This window comes from Bos mutus, chromosome 18, assembly GCF_027580195.1.
Source record: "Bos mutus isolate GX-2022 chromosome 18, NWIPB_WYAK_1.1, whole genome shotgun sequence".
In the NCBI taxonomy this organism is placed as follows: domain Eukaryota; kingdom Metazoa; phylum Chordata; class Mammalia; order Artiodactyla; family Bovidae; genus Bos; species Bos mutus.
This window is the reverse complement of record NC_091634.1, coordinates 25,871,488-25,894,600: the sequence shown is the minus strand read 5'-3', so window position 1 is coordinate 25,894,600 and position 23,113 is coordinate 25,871,488. Positions and strand designations below refer to the sequence as shown.

Here is a 23,113-nt window from a genome sequence, read left to right as displayed (position 1 = left end):
CATTTCCTTTTGTAAACGTCATTTATTATGGAGGTGTAGGATATATATTTTTACTCCTTTAGTTGACTATTTGGCATTTATATTGCCATCTGCTTGGTGAAATTGAATTAGATAAACTTGAGCAATACTTTCTTTTAAAGAAAGACATACCTTTGCAATAATAATTCGTTAGAAATGGAATGGGAGGTAGAAGGAAACAGGAAGATGAGAGGTAAGTAGAAAGGAAGAGGGGCCAAAAGGTGCTAGAGGTGAAAGGGAGGAGAGGAAACAGATAATTGATCTTCCCTCAGTGGAAAGAAGGCCTAATGCCAGAATTCATGTTGTGCCTTGTGACCTTAGAAAAACAATCTTGCTTCTACTTGTTGGTTTAACAGTGGCCATTAGATCCATTTTCTTTTAGTTTGTTTATTTTTAAGGGAATAGAAGAATCCTCTCCTTTCACACCTTTAGATTTCTCCAGAAAATATATATATACTAGATCAAAGTAAAAATATCAATTTTTATACTTTTTTAGTATCTACCCTAATATAATAATTTTTAATGTGTCAAAATTAATCATAGCTTTCTTCAATATAATGTTTTATCTTACTAATACTGTATTAAGTCTTACTAAAATTAACAAGTTCTTCCTTTACTTATTTCTGGCTCTTCCACAACTTTAGGGAACGACTAATATCATTCAGTAAACTTTTGTTCTCTTCAGTCGCTCAGTCGGACTCTCTGCGACCCCATGAATGGCAGCACGCCAGGCCTCCCTGTCCATCACCAACTCCCAGAGTTCACCCAAACTCATGTCCATAGAGTCGGTGATGCCATCCAGACATCTCATCCTCTGTCATCCCCTTCTCCTCCTGCCCCCAATCCCTCCCAGCATCAGAGTCTTTTCCAATGAGTCAACTGTTCGCATGAGGTGGCCAAAGTACTGGAGTTTCAGCTTTAGCATCAGTCCTTCCATAGAACACCCAGGATTGATCTCGTTTAGAATGGACTGGTTGGATATCCCTGCAGTCCAAGGGACTCTCAAGAGTCTTCTCCAACACCACAGTTCAAAAGCATCAATTCCTCGGTGCTCAGCTTTCTTCACAGTCCAACTCTCACATCCATACATGACCACTGGAAAAACCATAGCCTTGACTAGACAAACCTTTGTTGGCAAAGTAATGTCTCTGCTTTTCAATATGCTGTCTAGGTTGGTCATAACTTTTCTTCCAAGGAGTAAGCGTCTTTTAATTTCAAAGCTGCAGTCACCATCTGCAGTGATTTTGGAGCCCAGAAAAATAAAGTCTGACACTGTTTCCACTGTTTCCCCATCTATTTCCCATGAAGTGATGAGACCAGATGCCATGATCTTCGTTTTCTGAATGTTGAGTTTTAAGCCAACTTTTTCACTCTTCCTTTTTCACTTTCATCAAGAGGCTTTTTAGTTCTTCTTCAGTTTCTACCACAAGGGTGGTGTCATCTGCGTACGTGAGGTTATTAATGTTTCTCCAGGCAATCTTGATTCCAGCTTGTGCTTCTTCCAGCCCAGCATTTCTCATGATGTACTCTGCATATAAGTTAAATAAGCAGGGTGACAATATACAGCCCTTCTTCACAGACTTTCTAATTCTTCTTCACAGGCTTTCTAATTCTTTTGACAGGTTGAAATATTTGCTTTGTTATTTTTCGGTATTCATTTTCTTTAGCTTTATTTTTGAGGCTCCTGTTTGAACAGCATCTAAAAGCACATTGTTCTTTATAATACCAGAAAAGTGGCTGCTTTTTTCTGTTATAATTTTTTAAAGCAATGTGATCCCTTTCAAGAGGCAGCTCACTAATTTCTTAAAGGTAAAAATAAAACATCTAATGCTTAAATAATGCTGACTTCAGTTCTATTTGGTATAGAGTATGTCCTGTTAGGTAACCACCAAATTTTTTAACAGATAAGACTTTTTAAGGTCAAAAGTTAAATTACCTTGAGCAGACTAGTTCTTTGTGTAATGTAAATACAAATATATAAAATAAACATTGTATCTTCAGAGGGGCCTCATTTGGCCATCTTATGCCTTTTAATGCATAAAAGGGAGAAAGGAGATAGGAAAAAGTTTTGATAATCATGAGCAAAGTGGAGTTTCCATATAGTATCTTATAAGTAGATGGTGGGGGGGGAGATTATAGACTTTCCATTCATTTTGTTACTATATTCATATAATTTTGCACCTCTTACTGTTTTCTAATCAAAATAATATTCATCATATTTTTCTTTTGAATGTCATTTAAAAACAAGTATCTAGTTCCAGTGTTACTCCAAAAAGTTATAAATTAATTCAGTTAGTTCTTTGTTTTAAAAGGGTGTATGATTACCAGTGTATGACAGATAACTGTTTCCATCTGTTCATACATTAACCCTGTGGTTCTAGACAGTATATATGTATACACAATCACGATTTTTTTTAGCTGTTACGCATTGCTGAAAATATTATTTGGTATTTAATTAGGATAAGATACTTGTTTGTATCAATAAATGAAACTAAATGATGCTAAAAGTAATAAATAAACAACCAAAAAAAAATCTAAATGCTTATACAACGCAGTTTTACTTTCCCCTCATTTTATGATAATATTGGCAGCAGTTGAGAAACAGCTCCATTTTCTTCACTGTGGGAACCAGGCTTTAGAAGCTGCCTTTTTCTGGGATATTGCTATTTTTTTAGTGGAGGAAAAAAAGATGGTGCAACCACGTGGAGATGGTAAAGCCTGGAAGTGGCACATTTACTTCAGTTCACATTTCATTATATAAACAAGTCATGTGGCCAATCCTTAAATGAGTGGGGCAAGAATGACCTTGTGTGGAGCAAGAGTCTTCTGACAGAAAGGGCAGCCTTAGGGAAAACAGGGCAATAAATACTTTGACAGTAGTAATTTCCCAGATTACTTTCTTGTAAAGATAAAATTGATTATCAAATATATAAGTACCTAAGGAGAAAAAAACTTAAAAACTTTGGTTAAAGTTTAGTTATTGTTGTTCAATTGCTAAGTTGTGTCCGACTCTTTGTGATCCTGTGGACTGCAGCATGCCAGGCTTCTTTGTCCTTAACTTTCTCCCAAAGTTTGCTCAAACTCTTGTCCATTTAGTCAGTGATGCCATCCAACCATCTCATCCTCTTTTTCCTCCTTCTTCTCCTTCCCTCAGTCTTTCCCAGCATCAGTGTCTTTTTGAATGAGTCGGCTCTTTGCATCAGGTGGCCAAAGTATTGGAGCTTCAGCTTCAGCCTCAGGCTTTCCAATGAATATTCAGGGTTAATTTCCTTTAAGATTGACTGATTTGATCACCTTGCTGTCCAGGGAATTCTCAGGAGTCTTCTCCAGCAAAACATTTCAAAAGCATTCATTCTTTGGTGCTCAACCTTCCTTGTGGTCCAACTCTCACATCCATACATGACTACTGGAAAAACTACAGCTTTGACTATACAAATCTTTGCTGTATAGTGATATCCCTTCTTTTTAATATGCTGTCTAGGTTTGTCATAGCTTTTCTTCCAAGGAGCAAGTGTCTTAATTTTGTGGCTGCAGTCTCTGTCCATAGTGATTTTGGAGCCCAAGAAAATACAGTCTGTCACTATTTCCACTTTTTCCCCCTGTTTGCCATGAAGTGATGGGACCAGATGCTATGATCTTAGTTTTTTGAATGTTGTGTTTTAAGCCAGCTTTTTCACTCTCTTCTTTTACCCTCATCAAGAGGCTCTTTAGTTCCTCTTGTTTTCTTCCATTAAAATAATATCTGCAAATCTGAAGTTGTTGTTTAATTCTCCTGGCAGTCTTGATTCCAGCTTGTGATTCATCCAGCCTGGCATTTCGCATGATGTACTCTGCATAGAAGTTAAATAAGCAGGATGACAACATACAGCCTTGTAATACTCCTCTCCCAATTTTGAACCAGTCCATTCCATGTTCGGTTCTAACTGTTGCTTCTTAACATGCATGCAGGTTTCTCAGAAGGCGGGTAAAGTAAAGTAGTCTGGTACTCCCATCCCTTTAAGAATTTTCCACAGTTGTAATCCACACAGTCAAAGGCTTTAGTATATAGTCAGTGAAGCAGAAGTAGATGTTTTTCTGCAATTCCCTTGCTTTTTTGATGATCCGACAGATGTTGTCAATTTGATCTCTGGTTCTTCTGCCTTTTCTAAATCCAGCTTGTGTATCTGGAAGTTCTCAGTTCACATTACTACTGAAGCCTAGCTTGAAGGATTTTGAGTATTGCTAGCCTATGAAATTGTACAGTAGTTTGAACATTCTTTGGCATTGCCATTATTTGAGATTGGATGAAGACTGACCTTTTCCAGTACTGTGACCACTGCTGAGTGTTCCAAATATGCTGACATATTGATTACAGCACTTTAACAGCATCATCTTTTAGAATTTTAAATAGCTCAGCTGGAATTCTATCACCTCCACTAGCTTTGTTCATAGTAATGCTTTATGGGCCACTTGACTTCACACTTCAGAATGTCCACCTCTAGGTGAGTGTCCACACCATCATGGTTATCTGGATCATTAAGACCTATTTTGTATAGCTCTTCTGTGTATTTTTGCCAATTCTTCTTAAACCCTTCTGCTTCTGTTGCTGCTGCTGCTAAGTCCTTGCTATTTCTGTCCTTTATTGTGCCCATCTTTGCATGAAATGTTCCCTTGGTATCTCCAGTTTTTTTTGAAGGGGTCTTTAGTCTTTGCAATTCTGTTGTTTTTCCTCTATTTCTTTGCATTGTTCGCTTAAGAAGGCGTTCTCATCTCTCCTCACTGTTCTCTGGGACTCTACATTCAGTTAGTTATATCTTTCCCTTTCACCTTTAACTTCTCTTTCTTTTTCAGCGTGTAAGGCCTCCTCAGACAACCACTTTGCCTTCTAGCATTTCTTTTTCTTTGGGATGGTTTTAGTCACTGCTTTCTATAGTGTTAGAAAACTCCATCCATAGTTCTTTAGGCACTCTGTCTATCAGATCTAATCCCTTGAATCTACTTGTCACCTCCACTGTATAATTGTAAGGGATTTGATTTACTGGGCATGGCCCTGCCCACCAAAGCAAGACCCAGATTTCCCCACAGCCAGTCTCTCCCATCAGGAAGCTTGCACTAGACTCTTAGCCTCATCCATCAAAGGGCAAACAGAAGAAGCAAGAACTACAGTCCCACAACCTCCGGAATGAAAACCACAATCCCAGAAAGGTAACCACAATCATCACATGAATCAGAGGTTTGTGTAACTCGAAGCTATGAGCTATGCCGTACAGGGTCACTCAAGATGGATGGGTCATGGTGGACAGTTCTGACAAAATGTGGCCCACTGGAGAAGGAAATGGCAAACCCCTCCAGTATTCTTGCTCAAGAACCCCATAAACAGTATGAAAAGGCAAGAGGATACGACACCAGAAGATGAGTCCCCCAGGTTGGTAGCTGTCCGACATGCTACTGGGGAATAGCAGAAAAATAGCTCCAGAAAGAATGAAGAGGCTAGGCCAAAGCAGAAACATTGCTGAGTTGTAGATGTGTCTGGTGGTGAAAGTAAAATCCGATGCTGTAAAGGAACCTGGAATGTTAGGTCCATGAATCAAGGAAAATTGGATAAGGTCAAGCAGGAGATGGCAAGAGTGAACATTGGTGTTTTAAGAATCAGTGAACCAAAATGGATGGGAATGGGCGAATTTAATTCAGATGACCATTATGTCTATTACTGTGGGCAAGAATCCCTTAAAAGAAATGAAATAGCCCTCATAATCAACAAGAGAGTCCGAAATGCAGTGCTTGGGTACAATCTCAGAAACAACAGAATGATCTCAATTCGTTTCCAAGGCAAACCATTGAACATCACAGTAATCCAAATCTGTGCCCCAACCACTGATGCCAAAGAAGCTGAAGTTGACCTGTTCTATGTAGACCTACAAGACTTCTAGAACTAACACCGAAAAAAGATTTCCTTTGCATCACGGGGATTGTAATGCAAAAGTAAGAAGTCAAGAGATACCTGGAGTAACAGGCAGGTTTGGCCTTGGAGTACAAAATGAAGCAGGGTAAAGGCTAACAGAGTTTTGTCAAGAGAAAACATTAGTCTTAGCAAACACCCTCTTCCAGCAACTCAAGAGACGACTCTACACACGGACATCACCAGATGGTCGATACCGAAATCACATTGATGATATTCTTACAGCCAAAAATGGAGAAGCTCTATACAGTGAGCGAAAAAAGACCTGGGGCTGACTGTGGCTCAGATCATGAGCTCCTTGTTGTAAAATTCAGGCTTAAATTGAAAAAAGTAGGGAAAACCACTAGGCCATTCAGGTATGACCTAAATCAAATCCCTTATGATTATACAGTGGAAATGACGAATAGATTCAAGGGATTAGATCTGGTAGACAGAATGCCTGAAGAATATGGACAGAGGTTTGTAACATTCAACATATATTAGACTATCTCATTAATTTAGAAGTTGATGAGTTATACAGCCATGTTTAAAATTACTTTTGCAGTACGTTATTAGGTTTGTTGTTATATGTTACAGATATAATATACATATTATGTAATTAGTATGTTATTAGGATTTACTAAAACAACAAATGGTGTAATTGGTTTCAAAGTGCTTAATCTTAAGGGAGTAGTTTTCTGAGTACCTAAAAGGTAGGTATTTGCATTAACCAGTATTCCAGGGAGTATTCTGGTGGAAACCTAGTCCTTAGGTGTCAATATGAAAGAATGTTTCTGGGGTCAAATATATTGAGAAAACTGTGTACTACACCCAGTTCTTGGATATTTATAGTGTACATCAGAATGTGAAATGTTTGGGGAAATTTTGGAACCTATTTTACTAAACAGTACATATTAAATTTTCCTAAGAAAATCAGGAAGATTAGTAAGCCAGTTATAGTTTTTTAGATCTGGATCCTCCTCAGTACTTCTCTATCTCTTTGTTAATTTACTAGTGATTAGTTAGTCTTTATAACTGAAAAATGAGTGTGTTTTATTTTTATCCTCAAGGTATCCTAATTCAGGGAGATCCTCTGCTAGGAAGAATTATTCTGAAATGGATTCAGTCTGTTTTTAGGTGTTCTTTTCATTTAGAGCCTCTAAGTCCTAGATCTGGATCCTTAAAGATACTCTTAATACCACCCAGAGGCTCACTTTGCCTCAGAAGTCTTGTGAAGGTGTAGCACAGCTAACATTTTTAAGGTTAGGATTGTGAGATGTTTGTTATTAAATTGATTTTTTTTGAATGTTAAAAACATGACCAAGTTCATATTTTACACCTTTTTTTTTTTTTTTTTTCATGTAATGAGAAAACAAAGATGGTATGTAACTTTGCTTTCTGTTATGGTAAATTTTAATTTGCAGAATGAAAGTGAAAGTTGCTCAGTTGTGTCCAATTCTTTGCAATCCCAAGAACTATAGCCTGCCAGGCTCCTCTGTCCATGGAACTCTCCAGGCCAGAATATTGGAGTGGGTAGCCATTCCCTTCTCCAGGGGATCTTTACCCAGGAATTGAACCCAGGTCTCCTACATTGCAGGTGTATTCTTATACCCTCTGACCCACCAGGGAGGCCCAAGAATACTGGAGTGGGTAGGCTATCCCTTCTCCAGCAGATCTTCCCAACCCAGGAATCGAACCAGGGTCCCCTGCACTGTAGAATAAAAGAAGGCAAATTCAGGGGTCAACAAAGACAACTTACAGAGCTGAATAATTGAGAGTTGATTTTAGGTAAGAAATGTATTGGTGGTTCTTCTTATGGAATGCTTATATATACCTACAGCTCAACCAGCAGGAGTGCCAGAAATCTTAAAGAAGAGCTTGCATAGCTGTTCGGTGAAAGGAGAGGAAGAAGTATTTTTAATTGGCAAGAACTTTCTGAAAGGAACTAAAGTTATTTTCCAAGAAAATGTTTCTGGTAAGTAGGCATAACACTGCCTTAGAAATTGTTGGGTGTTTCACTTTGTTATGAAGATATAGTTGTAGCTACAAAGTAAAAAATTTTTCATAATTTTAGTAAGTCACTGTTTTTTATTTCAATCAGATGAAAACTCTTGGAAGTCAGAAGCTGAAATTGATATGGAATTATTTCATCAGGTATAATTTAAACTTTTTATAGTTTGATTGTTTATTCTCTGAGAAACTGAGTTTTGCTCCAAGATTTTCCTAAATCAACAGATTAAATTTCTTATTTATATGGAATTGATGTAAATCATTTAAAGTTTCTTTCTTGAGTTTCTTTAACTGAAATAGATTTATTCCACTGATGCTAGAAATGACAGTTCTGTATTTGGAAAGTTAAGACCATGAGAAAATTACCATTGTTAATAAATGAAACATGTCTTTCCTAATATTTATTTGCTATCTTTACCTACTTTGGATTATCCTTGGGTTATCTTCACCTACTTTTTAATAAGAGAAACTTATTTATTGAGTACCTGCTGTGTGCCAGGTGTTTTATATTTGTTCCTTACCTTTTGCATTCAGAAGCACTACTTATTACACTTAGAGTCTGTATTTGTAGGACCTCGGTGTATATTCATTTTTGGTTTAAAATTTTTAAAAATTCCTTTGTGTTCTGAAAAAAATAAAGAAATTTAACATTATGCATCCAATATATTGCCAAACTCAAAGCTAAAGGTACAGTGTTGCCTAAGAGTGCCCTCACTTCAGACACCAGCTGCACGTTCAGGGGTCCCCTGAACAGGTCTCACTTCTGAACAGTTGGCTTCAAATTCAAGGGTTTCCACTACCCCCAAAGATTTGCTAGTAGAACTCACAGAACTCAGGAAAGCACTGTACTTAACAATATCAGTTTTATTATAGCAAAAGAACACAAATCAGATTATAATTTCTCAACTTCTAGCCTTCTGGGTTCTTTATATTATATTTTTTAGAGAGTAAGAATAAAAAAAAAATAAAGTGGAGTTTTGAAGAAGATGGAATTTTCTTTTTTTTTTTTTTTGGAATTTTCTATTTTTAATAGGCTAATGTCTATTTCATGCTCTGTAAAACAAGTTATACAGTGGATTAATGCAGAATAATCATAAAAATTTGGTGGAATGGAAAGGAATTATATCCTCATTTGGTGGCTATATATAGAGGCCCTGGGGTTCTTGCAAGCAAGTATGTAAACAGGGTAAATCATAATATGATCTTTCATTAATTCTGTGGTTTTGCTATTTTTTTATCTTTTTCAGAGAAAACTTTCTTTTTTTCTTTCTTTCTAAAGGGCTTTCTGGGAAGTGTGTTAGAGTGGAATCAGAGCTGAGATATACAAAATAAATCCTAAAGATTATATTATATTAAAGAAAAAAAAAAACACAAAAATTAAACATTTAGAAGAAAGTATGATCAGAAAATACATTAAAAGTAAAGAAACTTTGAGTGTGGTCAATAAAGAAATAATGGGCCTATAATGAAAAGTTAAAAGGGCCTCTACAATAACAAAAAATGACCAGAAGATGGTAAAGTAGAAAAGACCATTTAATGATGACTTTGCAAATTGCAAATATAATTGTGATAGCTATTCATTTGAAACTCCAAAAATCAACTCATCAGGTATTAAACTTTTTTATTACTTGAAAATTAAGGCAAACAAAGTCTGGGAAAATAATCCTTTGTTAATATTTGGCTCTTCTAGTCAATGCCATAATATATCTCATACTCATGTATACCAAGAGCAATAGGCACATTGTCATTATATCTACTCCCATTTTAACAACTTTAGATGAATTCTGTAGGGCCTTAATTGCCTATTAAATGTACATATAAGATACATATCTTAAATACAAATTTCCTCTCTGCTGCTGCTGCTAAGTTGCTTCAGTCGTGTCCGACTCTGTGCGACCCCATAGACGGCAGCCCACCAGGCTCCCCCATCCCTGGGATTCTCCAGGCAAGAATACTGGAGTGGGTTGCCATTTCCTTCTCCAGTGCATGAAGGTGAAAAATGAAAGTGAAGTCGCTCAATTGTGTCCAACTCTGAGCGACCCCACAGACTGCAGCATATATATGTATTGTTTTGAAAGATAAATTGGTTTTAAAAGAAAGAAGGAGAGATTAGCAGCTTGAATGTGGAGGTGATTTTAAAAGGAAACTAGAAGCAAGTATTTTAGAGCCTAGGAGAGCTCTTTTTTTTTTTTTTTTTAGCTTTTGTTTTTTTCACTTAATTATTTACTTTATATTGGAGTATAGTTGATTTACAATGTTATGTTAGTTTCCAGTGTACAGCAAAGTGTACAGGTATACATATATCCATTCTTTTTTCAGATTATTTTCCCATATAGGTAATTAATATGGGTAAATTTTATTACAGAATATTGAGTAGAGTTTCCTGTGCTGTACAGTAGGTTCTTGTTGATTATCTATTTTATATATAATATATATATAGTAATATATATATAGTAATGCCTATATGTAAGTTCCCAAACTTCTAATTTATCCCTCCCTCCCACCTTTCCCCTTTAGTAAGCATAAGTTTATTTTCAAAGTCTGTGAATCTGTTTATATTTTGTGAGTAAGTTCATTTGTATCAGAGGTCTATAATATGAATAAGTATAACTTGTTTTACAGAACATGAAATAGACATTAGCCTATTAAAAATAGAAAAATGTATAGATTATAATTTCTCAACTTCTAGTCTTCTGGGTTCTTTATATTGTATTTTTTAGAGAGTAAGAATAAAAAAAAATAAGGTGGAGCTTTGAAGAAGATGGAATTTTCAGTAGAAATATGTAAAGAAAATTCTCGGAAGAAATGCCTAAAAGATCCTCAGAATTTTGGGGAACAACTAGGCTAAACAAAGACTTGAGAGTTTTGAAGTTATATGTTTTCAAAGTGGTTTTATTAGGAATTTGTTTTGTGTCTCCAGTTATTTTTATGTGTATATCCCCAACTGCAAAATGACAATTTTGACAATGATAAATTATTCCTTAGGAAAGTGAAAAATGTCTAGCACCATTGCTTATAAACTCTGAAAAACGATTACCTGCTGGGATAAAGAAAATTGTTATTTTGAATCCAACCAGATTTTTCTAAGAAATTAAAATTTAGATATTTTTCCCTTTTTACCTCAGAAAACATTCTACCTGCTCCACAGGCCTCCCAGCCCTTTGTATGTTTTGTGTGTATTGTACTCCTAGTTCAGTGGTAGTTAATTGCTCTTAATTTTTGAGATTAGGTTTTTTTTACTTAGTTTTTAATTTAAATCATTTGTAGAATTTCATGATTTCAGATTGAGGATGTGTGAATAATTTGTTCATTTGGTTTTTAAGAAGTTTCAAATTAGGTTTGTTTAACTACACTCTCTAAAACAAGTGGAGTAAAAGATTAAAAAAAATATATATATGTGTGTATATATATATTCATCTGACTTTTAGATACTAATTCTGTTACTGATTACCAAGAACAAATTTTTTATTTGGAAGAATAATTTCAGTTATTGAGTTGGTCAAATAATCTTAAGACTGGGAAGATACTTCAGAAGTCCATCCATTCAGCCATCTCCTTAACTGTAGGTAGAACTGCTTTTGATGTAGTTGCAGTGTTTAAGCAAAGGAGGAAAAATGAAGGTGGGCAAGATTTTAAAATTCTTATTTCTTAGAATTTGAGTTAATGCAGATATATTTTTTGATGGCTTCATATACAATTGAGTATGTGCTTTCAAATTTTTGCCCCCTAATTCCTGTGGATGTATACATTTATATATTTTTCCACCTGAATTAGAAGTGTGATTTTTTTGAGATAGCTAACTGGACTCAGAAAGCATTCTACTGTTGCCATAAATAAGAAGCTATTTTTAAATTTATGATTATTTCAGAGCATGTTTTAAGATGGCTTAGAAACAAATTAAGTACTCAAAAATCAAAGTCTTGGCCTCATTTGTCATGTTCTGTTCAACTGAGTCAGCCAACTTCCAGAGTCTGAATAAGTAAAAAATGACATTAAACTCATTTCATCCTCAGCTGTCACCATTGGCCTCCTGCATATCACATACTGAATACAAAAGCACAGTCACTACCTTTTGCTGTTCTTTCCAGTACTATAACGTAGCAGGGAAGAAGAGAATAAGTCAGATGCAGTTCATGGTATCTTCTAAGAAGATGTAGTCCCCTTGAATAAGTGCTGCTGAAGCATTTATGGAACTCTTCCCTTCTCTTAAAAGGATGCGTCTACCACTATTTTCACACACATAGAAATGACCTCGATTTACTGGGTTTTGGGTAAACTGAACTCTGTTGACTTTAAATGAGAATTAGTTACTAGTTTTAAGTACAAATTGAAATATTTACAATTTAAATAGACTAAATGAGAATTAGTTGTTAGTGGTTAGAAAGCAGTGAACTGCACTGCAAAGTACATACCACCGTTAAGGTTTACAAAGCATATGGTAACTGACATTGTGCTTGGTGGGCAATTTTTTTTCTTGAAAATATATTCATTCTTTTTTTCAACAAATCTATTTGAGTATTTCTGTGTGAGGAGCTTAATAGTGGAGATGGGATGAAGAACAGAACATCCTAGCTTCTCTTGGAACTTGCATTCTTGTGGTTGTAAAGGAGACAAAAAACAAGCAGATAATCACAGTAATTTCAGGTGGTGATAAGAAATAAACAGGATTCTGTGATCAGATTGGAGAGGGGTGCCACTTTAAAGAGGATGGTCAGAGAAGGCTTCTCTGAGGAGATGACTTTTGAATGAGACCTGGAAATGGGTAAGGGACTGGATATTTAAAGAGATAAAGGAGAATAGTATTCCAGTGAAAAAGAATAGCAAAGTTGTAAGGCTCTGAGGTAAAAATGAATTTAGTGTGTTAGTGTAAGAAAGTCAGTGTGACTGGAGTGTAACAAGCTAGAGGAGAATGGGAATGAGATAAAGTTGACAGGACAGGGACCTTTTATGCCATTGCAGAACATTGGTATTTTACCTTAAAAGCAATTTTAAGATTAATGTCATGATGCCCATGGATCCGAACCCCTAGTCAAACTTTTTAAGCTTTACAGCTAACAGGAAAGTACTTAATTATAATATTTTATTTCAAATTTTTAATTTACATATTGCTTTATTTCTGCCTCTTATAATTTTCTTTCAATTAGAATCATCTTATTGTGAAGGTTCCCCCATATCATGATCAACATATAACTTTGCCAGTAGCAGTGGGAATATATGTAGTAACCAATGCTGGAAGATCTCATGATGTTCAGCCTTTCACTTACACTCCAGACCCAGGTATGTCAAAATAAAAAGTTCTGAATCAAAAGGAGTAATCCATTTCTGCTTCTTCAGAAGAATATGAAGACTAGCCAACCTAAAAGAGGAAGTAGTGTGCAAAGGTAAATTGATACCAGTATTTTTTGGAGGTGTCATTATTTCCCAAGAAGATGGTCACCAAACCCTGCTTTTACTCTTAGTTAAGAGAACTGTTTCTGCCTTAGGGTCTAGTAATAAAAGAAAAGTTAGGAATTCTCTGAAGTCAGGCTCTCCAGAGTTATCATACAAGTACTCCTTGTATAATAAGGTAAGAATTACCATTCATTGAATACCTCTTATGTACAGAAAGGTGAAAGTGACTACTTTAGGAAACTGCTAGTAGTTTTCAGTCTGGCTGTCTTACAGGATGCATTTTGGGAGAGGTGAAAGATAATCTCAGAGAGATAAGTGATAATATCACAAATAGAGTCATATGCCTATAACATTTTCTAATTTGTGTAGTCAAAAATATCAAAGACTTCTGGTGAATAAGTATTTTAAAAATAATTTTAAGCATTTAGGTAAAACAGGTGCTTTAGAAACCAGAGCAGTTGCTTTAAAATTTATATCTCTGGGTAAGAAATATCTTATGAGATTTTTACCTACATTCATTTAGTTGCCTGGAGAAGCCCTTTCCTGGAAAAGTAGAGGAAACATTTTGGAAATGGAAATGCTTCAGGTATTTTGTTGATGTAGACTTGGCTGCTGCCATGCTGCCATTGATGTACTCCATTCGTATCTCAGGCATGCTCCAGAATTAGAAGTTCTTCCATATCTCCAAGTTTACTGATAACATTTTTCCCAAATTGTTCAGAATTCAGTGAGGTGCAAAGTGAAAAATGATAGCAAGAAAAGAAAGCCCTGGTAACAGAAGTGTTGAACACAGTAGCTACAACAGAGTTATAATTAGTCTTGACAATTATTCTCTATCACTTAATGTTATCTGTTCCCGTTTTCTTTTGTAAATCATGTCCAACTTTCACAACATTGGTTATTTCCCACCAGTTTGTTACATAAGTATGCCATAATATAGCCCTTATGAAATTATTTTAGTGTTTGTCTCAGAATAAAAGATTACATGTAGAAATTTCAGACAGAAAAAGACAAAGTTTGGAAATAATATACTGGCTTCAACAAAACTAGGAAAGAGGATACTGGTTTATACTTAAAAATCAAACAGTTGATTGTTTTCTTTCTAGGAAAGTCTCAAAAATCCAAGAAAGTTTGATTTAAAACTAATGGTAGTTAAAGCATTTTAGTAATTGCTAGAATATTTAGTATTTTATGTGAAAAGAAGCTTGCTCATAGAAGGAGAAAAATGCCATACAGTAATTAATGCATTCATATGGGAAGGGGAGAAGGAAGTGTGTGGAGGGGGAGGGGGAATAGCTTTAAAGTTCTACCATCCTTAAAATACTCAGATTTTGTTGTTTTTGTTTCTTTTTATTGATCAATAATAAAGAACTTCAGGACTTTGAAGTGCTTAGCATCAGCACTATGAATCTTCATTTCTTAGTGATGAATGCTCATTATTAAAATTTTTCCTTTGATAAATTACCAAATATAAAGCCTATACTAATTGGCTATATTTGGCCACATTTAGACCATCACTGACATATGTTTATTCTTTTATGTTTTCCCCCCTTGTTTTTTATATATATTAGACCGCAGTTGCTCTCAGAAACTCTTATTTGAATAAATATATTTTGTGCAAATTTTATAGTGAGATCTAATGCTTCAGTTTATGCCTTTATGATATAGCTAATTAAAGAATCTTCCCATAATTTCACTTTTTTGTATTTTATAAAATGTGAATGTCTTTTTAGGTGTGCACATGAGAGAATATTTCAGGAAAACTTGGTTATGGTAATTTGCACTGTCTCATTATGATAAACTAGTTGCTGTTTTGACTCAGCTGGGGACTGTGGTTAAAGATTTGCATATTCAGTGGCATATAATAATTATAATTATAGGGCTTCCCAGATGGTGCTAGTGGTAAAGAACCTGCCTGCCAATGCAGGAAATGTGAGAGATAGCGTGTTCGATCTCTGGGTCAGGAAGATCCTCTGGAGAAGGGAATGGCAATCCACTCCAGGATTCTTGCCTGGAGAATTCCATGGACAGAGGAGCCTGGTGGGCTACAGTCCATGGGGTCACACAGAGTCAGACATGACTGATGAGACTTAGCACATAGTAATTATAACAGCTAAAACAAGACCCACCCTCATTTTTGTGAGTTAAGAGTAGAAATGGTGACTGCTACACCATTTTGTCAAAATATTTAAGTTACAGACAAAAAAAGAACAAATAAATATATTTTATCCTAATTTGACCTAGATACCTTCATAATAACCTAGAAGGCCAGATTTGAATTTAGGATTTTCAGACTGCTTGGAGGTCCAAACTGGAATATGGCAACACGAAGAAAGAGGATTTCCCAGCCTGCCACCCTTCTTTTCCCTCTCCTGGCTCCATCCTCCACCTGGAGGGCCTTGATGCACCAGCTGATGCTCCTAAGCTCTGTTCACCCTGTAGGCTTAAGATGGCACACACAGTCTATAGAGTAGTTGTGCAGAAAATTTTGGTATTTTATGTACTTGGGTATGTAGTCTAAAAGTAGGATTGGAGCAAGGGCTCAAGTGAACGTAAACTGGCTCTGCATGCTTTGCCAGACACAAGCCCCTCTAAAGCCCTCTGAGTCTATACTGCCAAAAATACATTACATGTGCATCCTTTTAGACCATTATTTTGCAGACTTAAAAAACCTGTGTTTCATTGCTAGTCACTGAACCATTGCTTGACCATTAATTTGTTTTACTTCCATCTTTTAAGACACAGAAATCATATTAGTTGTTTTTTGCAGTGACTCTGCAGTGGTAATTGCTCTAAGAAATGGAGGATAAAATACTTATTCATAATTTTTTGTTGCTTTAAAAACAAATGACTAAAACTTGTGTTTAAAGTAGAAACTTAAAAATTTTTTGAAGATTAGTTTTCATTCTTAAATCTGTAATTGTTAGAATAAATGTTATGCTTTAAAATTGTCTATGAATTTCTTTTCCAGTCAATTCTATTCAGTTGATAATTTCATTCAATTAACAGTTCGTTCAGATTATCATTTGTTGGCCCTTACATACAGCATGCTTAGATAAATGTTTTAACCTCATTCTTAGGAAACATGTACATTTTGTCTCTTTGTTTACAGTTAATTATCCTAATATTCTCTAACCATCATTTTGCATTATGATGTCAAGAATAAATTGATAATAAATTGGCTCAGTTCTTATTTTGAATAAGTTAAGGAATATAAATACATTGAAAAATAGAAATTAGCGTCTATTTAAATAAAATTACCATACAGTCAATTTAAGAAAACCTTTTTAGTTGGAATTTAACTTTACCATTCAGAACTGATCACTACTCTTATGCTTATTAAATTTAAAATTTTCATAGTAGGTGTACTTGATATGTGCAGATATAATAATGTAGCAATTCTTCATTAATAATAGCAAAGATTATTATTTCTAAGGCTTTATAAAAAAGTAATACTATGTATTTTGTATATTCAGCACAGTTTTTAAAAAAAATTCTCAATTATGTTTCTGAATCAGTATTTTTAAAATCATTTACATAGGTGAATGGTGAATTTTTTTCATGCTAGTGTTACAGTATATTTGGTATTAATACGTTTTTAAAGATGTCATGTCAATCTTCTCATTTGTATTGTTACAAGAAAGAGTTTTAAAAGTTGCTGTTATTTTTATTTTGTTTTAATAATAAGCATATGTTTCTGCCCACTTGGAGAATGGTGCATTTTAGAGGGTAAACTGGTGATTATAGATTATAAAAACTCATCTGAACCTAGAATTTCTGCTGAACAAATAATTTAATAATGCTTTGTGAGAAAATACTCCTGTTAAAGAATTTTAAGATATATATTTTTCAGGATAAGTCTAAATAAATACATTAATCTTTTTTGTTTAATAACAGCAGCTGTTGCTTTGAATGTGAATGTAAAGAAGGAAATATCTAGTCCGGCAAGACCTTGCTCTTTCGAAGAAGCCATGAAAGGTACCAAGTTAATTATGCTCAAAAATTGTAAATCAGTGATGCTATATATTTTCTCTAACAAACCTTACTATTTTATTTACTGTTGTGTACTTGAAATAGTTAGCAGGTTATCTTTGATATTGTAAAATAAATACTTGTTTAACTTCACTGAATGCAGAAACTTGCTTCCTAACTTGATATTTCCATTCATTTGCCATATAAACAACTTTTTAAAAAACATATGTTACAGTTAAGGAGTTTTTGTTTTGTTTTTTATTCCCTAATATTAAAAATCTTAAAAGTATAATAGGGTACGATAAGGTATGAAAAATAGCTGTATAAAGCTTCTTGCTGCCAGTGAGTAGGACTTAACGTTGAGGCTGAAGAACCAAAATAAGAACTATTGGCATTTGAAAAAGTTGCTTTAGGTACCATTCTTTCTTCTGATATCATTATTTCCAAGCAGACAATAACAATGTCTTCAGGATGTTATAATGCGTTAGAGTAGACTCTTTTCTTAGCAGATTTCTATCTGTGACACTCAATCATGATGCTTTTGTGCCATTATATGTTAAGATGTCAGTTACATAATGGTCATTGATTTATTCTATAATTCTAGCTTTTTCTTACATTTTTGCCATTAAATTCATGAGTTAAATTTAAAAATTTTATATACTTATATTTTTAAGGGGCATAATATCCTTAATACATTTTATCAAATTCCATGGAATTTTTCCCTGTGTCATAGTAGAATTCAGCATTCACATATACAGTTGAGTATTGCTTGCCATTATAATTTCTGACCATCAACGCTTCCAAAATAGATTAATTAGGAATTACGCACTAGTGTGAAAAGAAGAAAAGTGAAAAGCAAAGGAGAAAAGGAAAGATATACCCATTTGAATGCAGAGTTCTAAAGAATAGCAAGGAGAGATAAGAAAGCTTTCCTCAGTGATCAGTGCAGAGAAATAGAGGAAAACAATAGGATGGGAAAGACTAGAGATCTCTTCAAGAAAATTAGAGATACCAAAGGAACATTTCATGCAAAGATGGGCTCGATAAAGGACAGAAATGGTATGGACGTAACAGAAGCAGAAGACATTAAGAAGAGGTGGCAAGAATACACAGAAGAACTGTTCAAAAAAGATCTTCACAACCCAGATAATCACCATGGTGTGATCACTCACCTTGAGCCAGACATCCTGGAATGTGAAGTCAAGTGGGCCTTAGGAAGCATCACTACAAACAAAGCTAGTGGAGGTGATAGAATTCAAGTTGAGCTATTTCAAATCCTGAAAGATGATGGTGTGAAAGTGCTGCACTTAATATTCCAGCAAATTTGGAAAACTCCGTAGTGGCCACAGGACTGGAAAAGGTCAGTTTTCATTCCAGTCCCAGAGAGAGGCAATGCCAAAGAATGCTCGAACTACTGCACAATTGCACTCATCTCACACACTAGCAAAGTAATATTTAAAATTCTCCAAGCCAGGCTTCAGCCGTACGTGAACCATGAACTTCCAGATGTTCAAGCTGGTTTTAGAAAAGGCAGAAGAACCAGAGATTAAATTGCCAACATCTGCTGGATCATTAAAAAAATGACAGAGTTCCAGAAAAACATCTACTTCTGTTTTACTGACTGTACCAAAGCCTTTGACTGTGTGAATCACAACAAACTGTGGAAAATTCTTCAAGAGATGGGAATACCAGACCAGCTGACCTGCCTCTTGAGAAACCTGTATGCAGGTCATGAAGCAACAGTTAGAACTGGGACATGGAACAACAGACTGGTTCCAAACAGGAAAAGGAGTACGTCAAGGCTGTATATTGTCACCCTGCTTATTTAACTTATATGCAGAGTACATCATGAGACACACTAGGCTGGATGAAGCACAAGCTGGAATCAAGATTGCTGGGAGAAATATCAAAAGCCTCAGATATGAAGATGACACCACCCTTATGACAGAAAGTGAAGAAGAACTAAAGAGCCTCTTGATGAAAGAGGAGGGTGAAAAAGTTGGCTTAAAGCTCAACATTCAGAAAACGAAGATCATGGCATCCGGTCCTATCACTTCATGGCAAATAGATATGGAAACAGTGGCTGACTTTATTTTTTGGGGCTCCAAAATCACTGCAGATGGTGACTGCAGCCATGAAATTAAAAGATGCTTACTCCTTGGAAGGAAAGTTATGACCAACCTAGACAGCATATTAAAAAGCAGAGACATTACTTTGTCAGCAAAGGTCCATCTAGTCAAAGCTATGGGTTTTTCCAGTAGTCGTATATGGATGTGAGAGTTGGACTGTACAGAAAGCTGAGTGCCAAAGAATTGATGCTTTTGAACAGTGGTGTTGGAGAAGACTCTTGAGAGTCCCTTGGACTGCAAGGAGATCCAACCAGTCCATCCTAAAGGAGATCAGTCCTGGGTGTTCATTTGGAAGGACTGATGTTGAAGCTGAAACTCCAATACTTTGGCCACCTGATGCAAGGAACTGACTCATTTGAAAAGACCCTAATGCTTGGAAAAATTGAGGGCAGGAGGAGAAGGGGATGACAGAGGATGAGATGGTTGGATGGCATCACCAACTGAATGGACGAGTTTGGGTAAACTCCGGGAGTTGGTGATGAACAGGGAGGCCTGACGTGCTGCGGTTCATGGGGTTGCAAAGAGTTGGACACAAGTGAGCAACTGAACTGAACTGAAGTGCATAATTATCTGATTTAACTACAGGACAATTTACAAGTCTCTGCTTTGGATAACCAAAGCAGAACATATATTTCTTGAACATATATTAAGTGCTAGTCAGCATGCCACACTCTTTACCAGCATTATCTTGTTTAGCCAAACTCTGAGGTGGATAATTTATGATTCTCATTTCACAGATGAGGAAATCAAGATTCCAGAGAGGTTCTATAATTTGCTGAAGGTCACTTAGCTAGGATTTTAAAAGATAGATCAAGTTTTAGTGTGTAAGGTAACATCTAAGCAATAATAATTCAAACCATGTGCATTAGGTTAATAATAGCATAATTAAACAATCATTAAAGAAAGTTAGGGACATTTGTGATCTTTCCTTTTCCAGCTTTGATGGTTTCATGCTTTTCCCCAAAAACGCTTAGATGTTTTTTTCCTAGAGTATCAGGGATGCTAATCTCATCCAGTGTGAAATTTCTCATACAAGATTATAGATGGAAGGTTAAAAGGTGTTAAACACTATGTTTAATTTTTGGTAGTAAAATGATATAGTCATTTAATCAAAATCTTACAAGATTAAAAAATGAATAAGAAACAGACACACGTATTATTTTTTCTCACACTTCAGACCTTATTTTGACAATTTTATCAGCTGAAATCATGTAAAATAATTTTATGAAGATATAAAATTGAATACTAAACTGTTTATCAAGCTTCCCTGGTAGCTCAGTTGGTAAAGAATCCGCCTGCAATGCAGGAGGCCCCGGTTCGATTACTGAGTCAGGAAATTCTGCTGGAGAAGGGATAGGCTACCCACTCCAATATTCTTGGGCTTCCCTAGTGGCTCTGCTGGTAAAGAATCCACCTGCAATGTCGGAGACCTGGGTTTGATCCCTGGTTGGGACCATCCCCTGGAAGAAGGGAAAAGCTACCCACTCCAGTATTCTGGCCTGGAGAATTCCATGGACTATGTAGTCCATGGGGTCACAAAGAGTCGGACACAACTGAGCGACTTTCAGTTTCAAACTATTTTATCTGTTTAAAATTTTCATTTGTCATTTTTAAATACAACATCATTAACTGGAGATTCCTGATCAGTTTTAAAAAGACAGTCGCTTTCAAGCAGGAATTTCCCTTGACAAATGGCTTATTTTTGTGATTCCTTGGAATCAGAGCTTTAGTATAACACCCAGGTGTCCTTCTTAGAGATTTAATTAGTTATGCTTTAATAATGAAGTCTTAGCAACATAAATGACTTAAATTTGTGTTGTGGCATAATCCTCCATATAACATCCTTTAAAATAGCCATCAATTACAATAAGATTTAGAACTTGATACACAAATGTGACATTATGTACAGACATAGAAAGCATTTGTTTCTTCATTCAGCAAATACTTATTTATTCCCTAGTATGCACCAGGCAACAACAACAAAATCTCTTGTCTTCATGAAACTCACATTCTAATAGAATCCAAAAGCAAGAATAGCAGTTGATGTTACAGGATCAATGTACGACAATACTAATTGTCTTTCAAATTATCTTTTGAGGTGGGCCTGTAATACTTTTAAATGCCTGCCTGTATCTGTAGCTTTGACTCAGACAGAATTGAAATTGAATTGTGTTGGTATTGATAGAATCTAGGTGAAAATAGATCCACAGAACTCATGCGTAAATGATTGATTTCTTAGAGTAATGAAAGCAGTGGGCACTTTTTCCTCCCCCAGTATAATCAGTTTTCATAGTGATTGTTTCTAGCCAATTGGCTGTGAGAAAGGTTGAATAAAGACCAGAAGATTTCTAATATTTTTAAGTCAAAATATTTACAAAAATAACTGTCCTGCTTATATACCATATTCCATTTTAAAACCCTCTTTGTAGCCAGGATTTCTTTTTCAGTATCAAATTAAGAAATCTATGTATTAAAATATTAAATCACCTTGTTGTACACCTGAAGCTAATAAAATATTGTTAGTTTTTCAACTAAAAAAAAAAAGTTTAACAGCTAAGCTTTCTAAGGAATCTGTATTTCTTTACACAGGGTCTCAAAGTAGTGGTAAACCTTAGCTCAGAATTCGGCTATGTGTTCGATTCAGAAGCCTGCCTTCAGTGATGCTTCAACACTATGCTCCACTAAGTGCCAGTGGCAGGCTTAAATAGACAAAAAAAGAAGAAAGAGAATCAAGGGGGAAAAGCAGTTAGAATGAAGTGGTAGAACCTACCTATCTGCTACTTATTGCCTCTCCTTGGTTTCTAATCTGTAACTACTTCTGAAAATGGAAGTAGATGGAAGTAGAAAAATACTTGCTGGTTTTGCTTTGGAAATTTAATTGGTAAACCTAAAATATCAGTCATACTTAAATTTCTGAAAAGAAAAAAACTTAAGTCCTTTCTTGAAAAATGTGTTCATATGTCAACTTGGCAAATTCAAGTTTTCTAAGACATTAGTTTAGAAAAGTGAATCTGTTTGATCAGTTGATGGCATCCTACTGAGAAGCTTGAGTTTTGTTGAGGAGAGAAATGTTCAAGCAATCCTATAATCCCCCAAAGTTTGACTTTGTAATTTCCCGGCAGCCAGATACTAAGAGGAAAATATAACAGTTGTAACTGAGCAGCTTTAACCTCCTGGAGATTTCCAGGCTGCATGGTCATGTCCAGCAGTGTAATTCAGGGCCTTTTGAAGCGTGCTGAGACGTATAACTTGATAACTGAGTGCTCAAGCTTGTTGATATTTAACTCATAGTCTCAGGCTACTGCCAGGAGTCCTCAAGGGACTGCTACTTAAAAAGAGGGAGGACACACTTTGGGCACATTTTGTATCTTCATGCTACTATCAGAGCATCAGAAAATTAGTGTTTTGAATCATGACTAAGGTATCAATACACAGTAGAATGATACAGTTGATTTCAGTGATTTTCAACTTTTTTTTTCTTTTGGTGTGTGTACAGCAATGAAAACTACTGGATGTAACTTAGATAAGGTAAATATGCTTCCTAATGCTCTGATCACTCCGCTCATATCAAGCACTATGATTAAGAGTGAAGACATTACTCCAATGGAAGTAACAGCAGAGAAAAGATCGCCTTCTATTTTTAAGGTGAGCTATATTGACTCACTAGTGAGTGCCC

At 35.5% G+C, this 23,113-nt stretch overlaps 1 protein-coding gene across 9 annotated transcripts in view; it reads left to right on the top strand.

Moving 5' to 3' along the window:
• Positions 1-23,113, top strand: part of NFAT5 (nuclear factor of activated T cells 5) — a 119,700-nt gene that overhangs the window by 84,212 nt on the left and 12,375 nt on the right. For 8 of the 9 annotated variants that reach the window (XM_014478490.2, XM_014478489.2, XM_070388082.1 and 5 more), the window contains 5 exons: positions 7,776-7,910; positions 8,037-8,089; positions 13,090-13,222; positions 17,234-17,314; positions 22,934-23,082. In XM_014478490.2, the coding sequence (XP_014333976.1) occupies positions 7,776-7,910; positions 8,037-8,089; positions 13,090-13,222; positions 17,234-17,314; positions 22,934-23,082 (551 nt within the window). The remainder of the gene's footprint in view (positions 1-7,775; positions 7,911-8,036; positions 8,090-13,089; positions 13,223-17,233; positions 17,315-22,933; positions 23,083-23,113) is intronic. The other variant, XM_070388079.1, reaches the window with a different exon arrangement.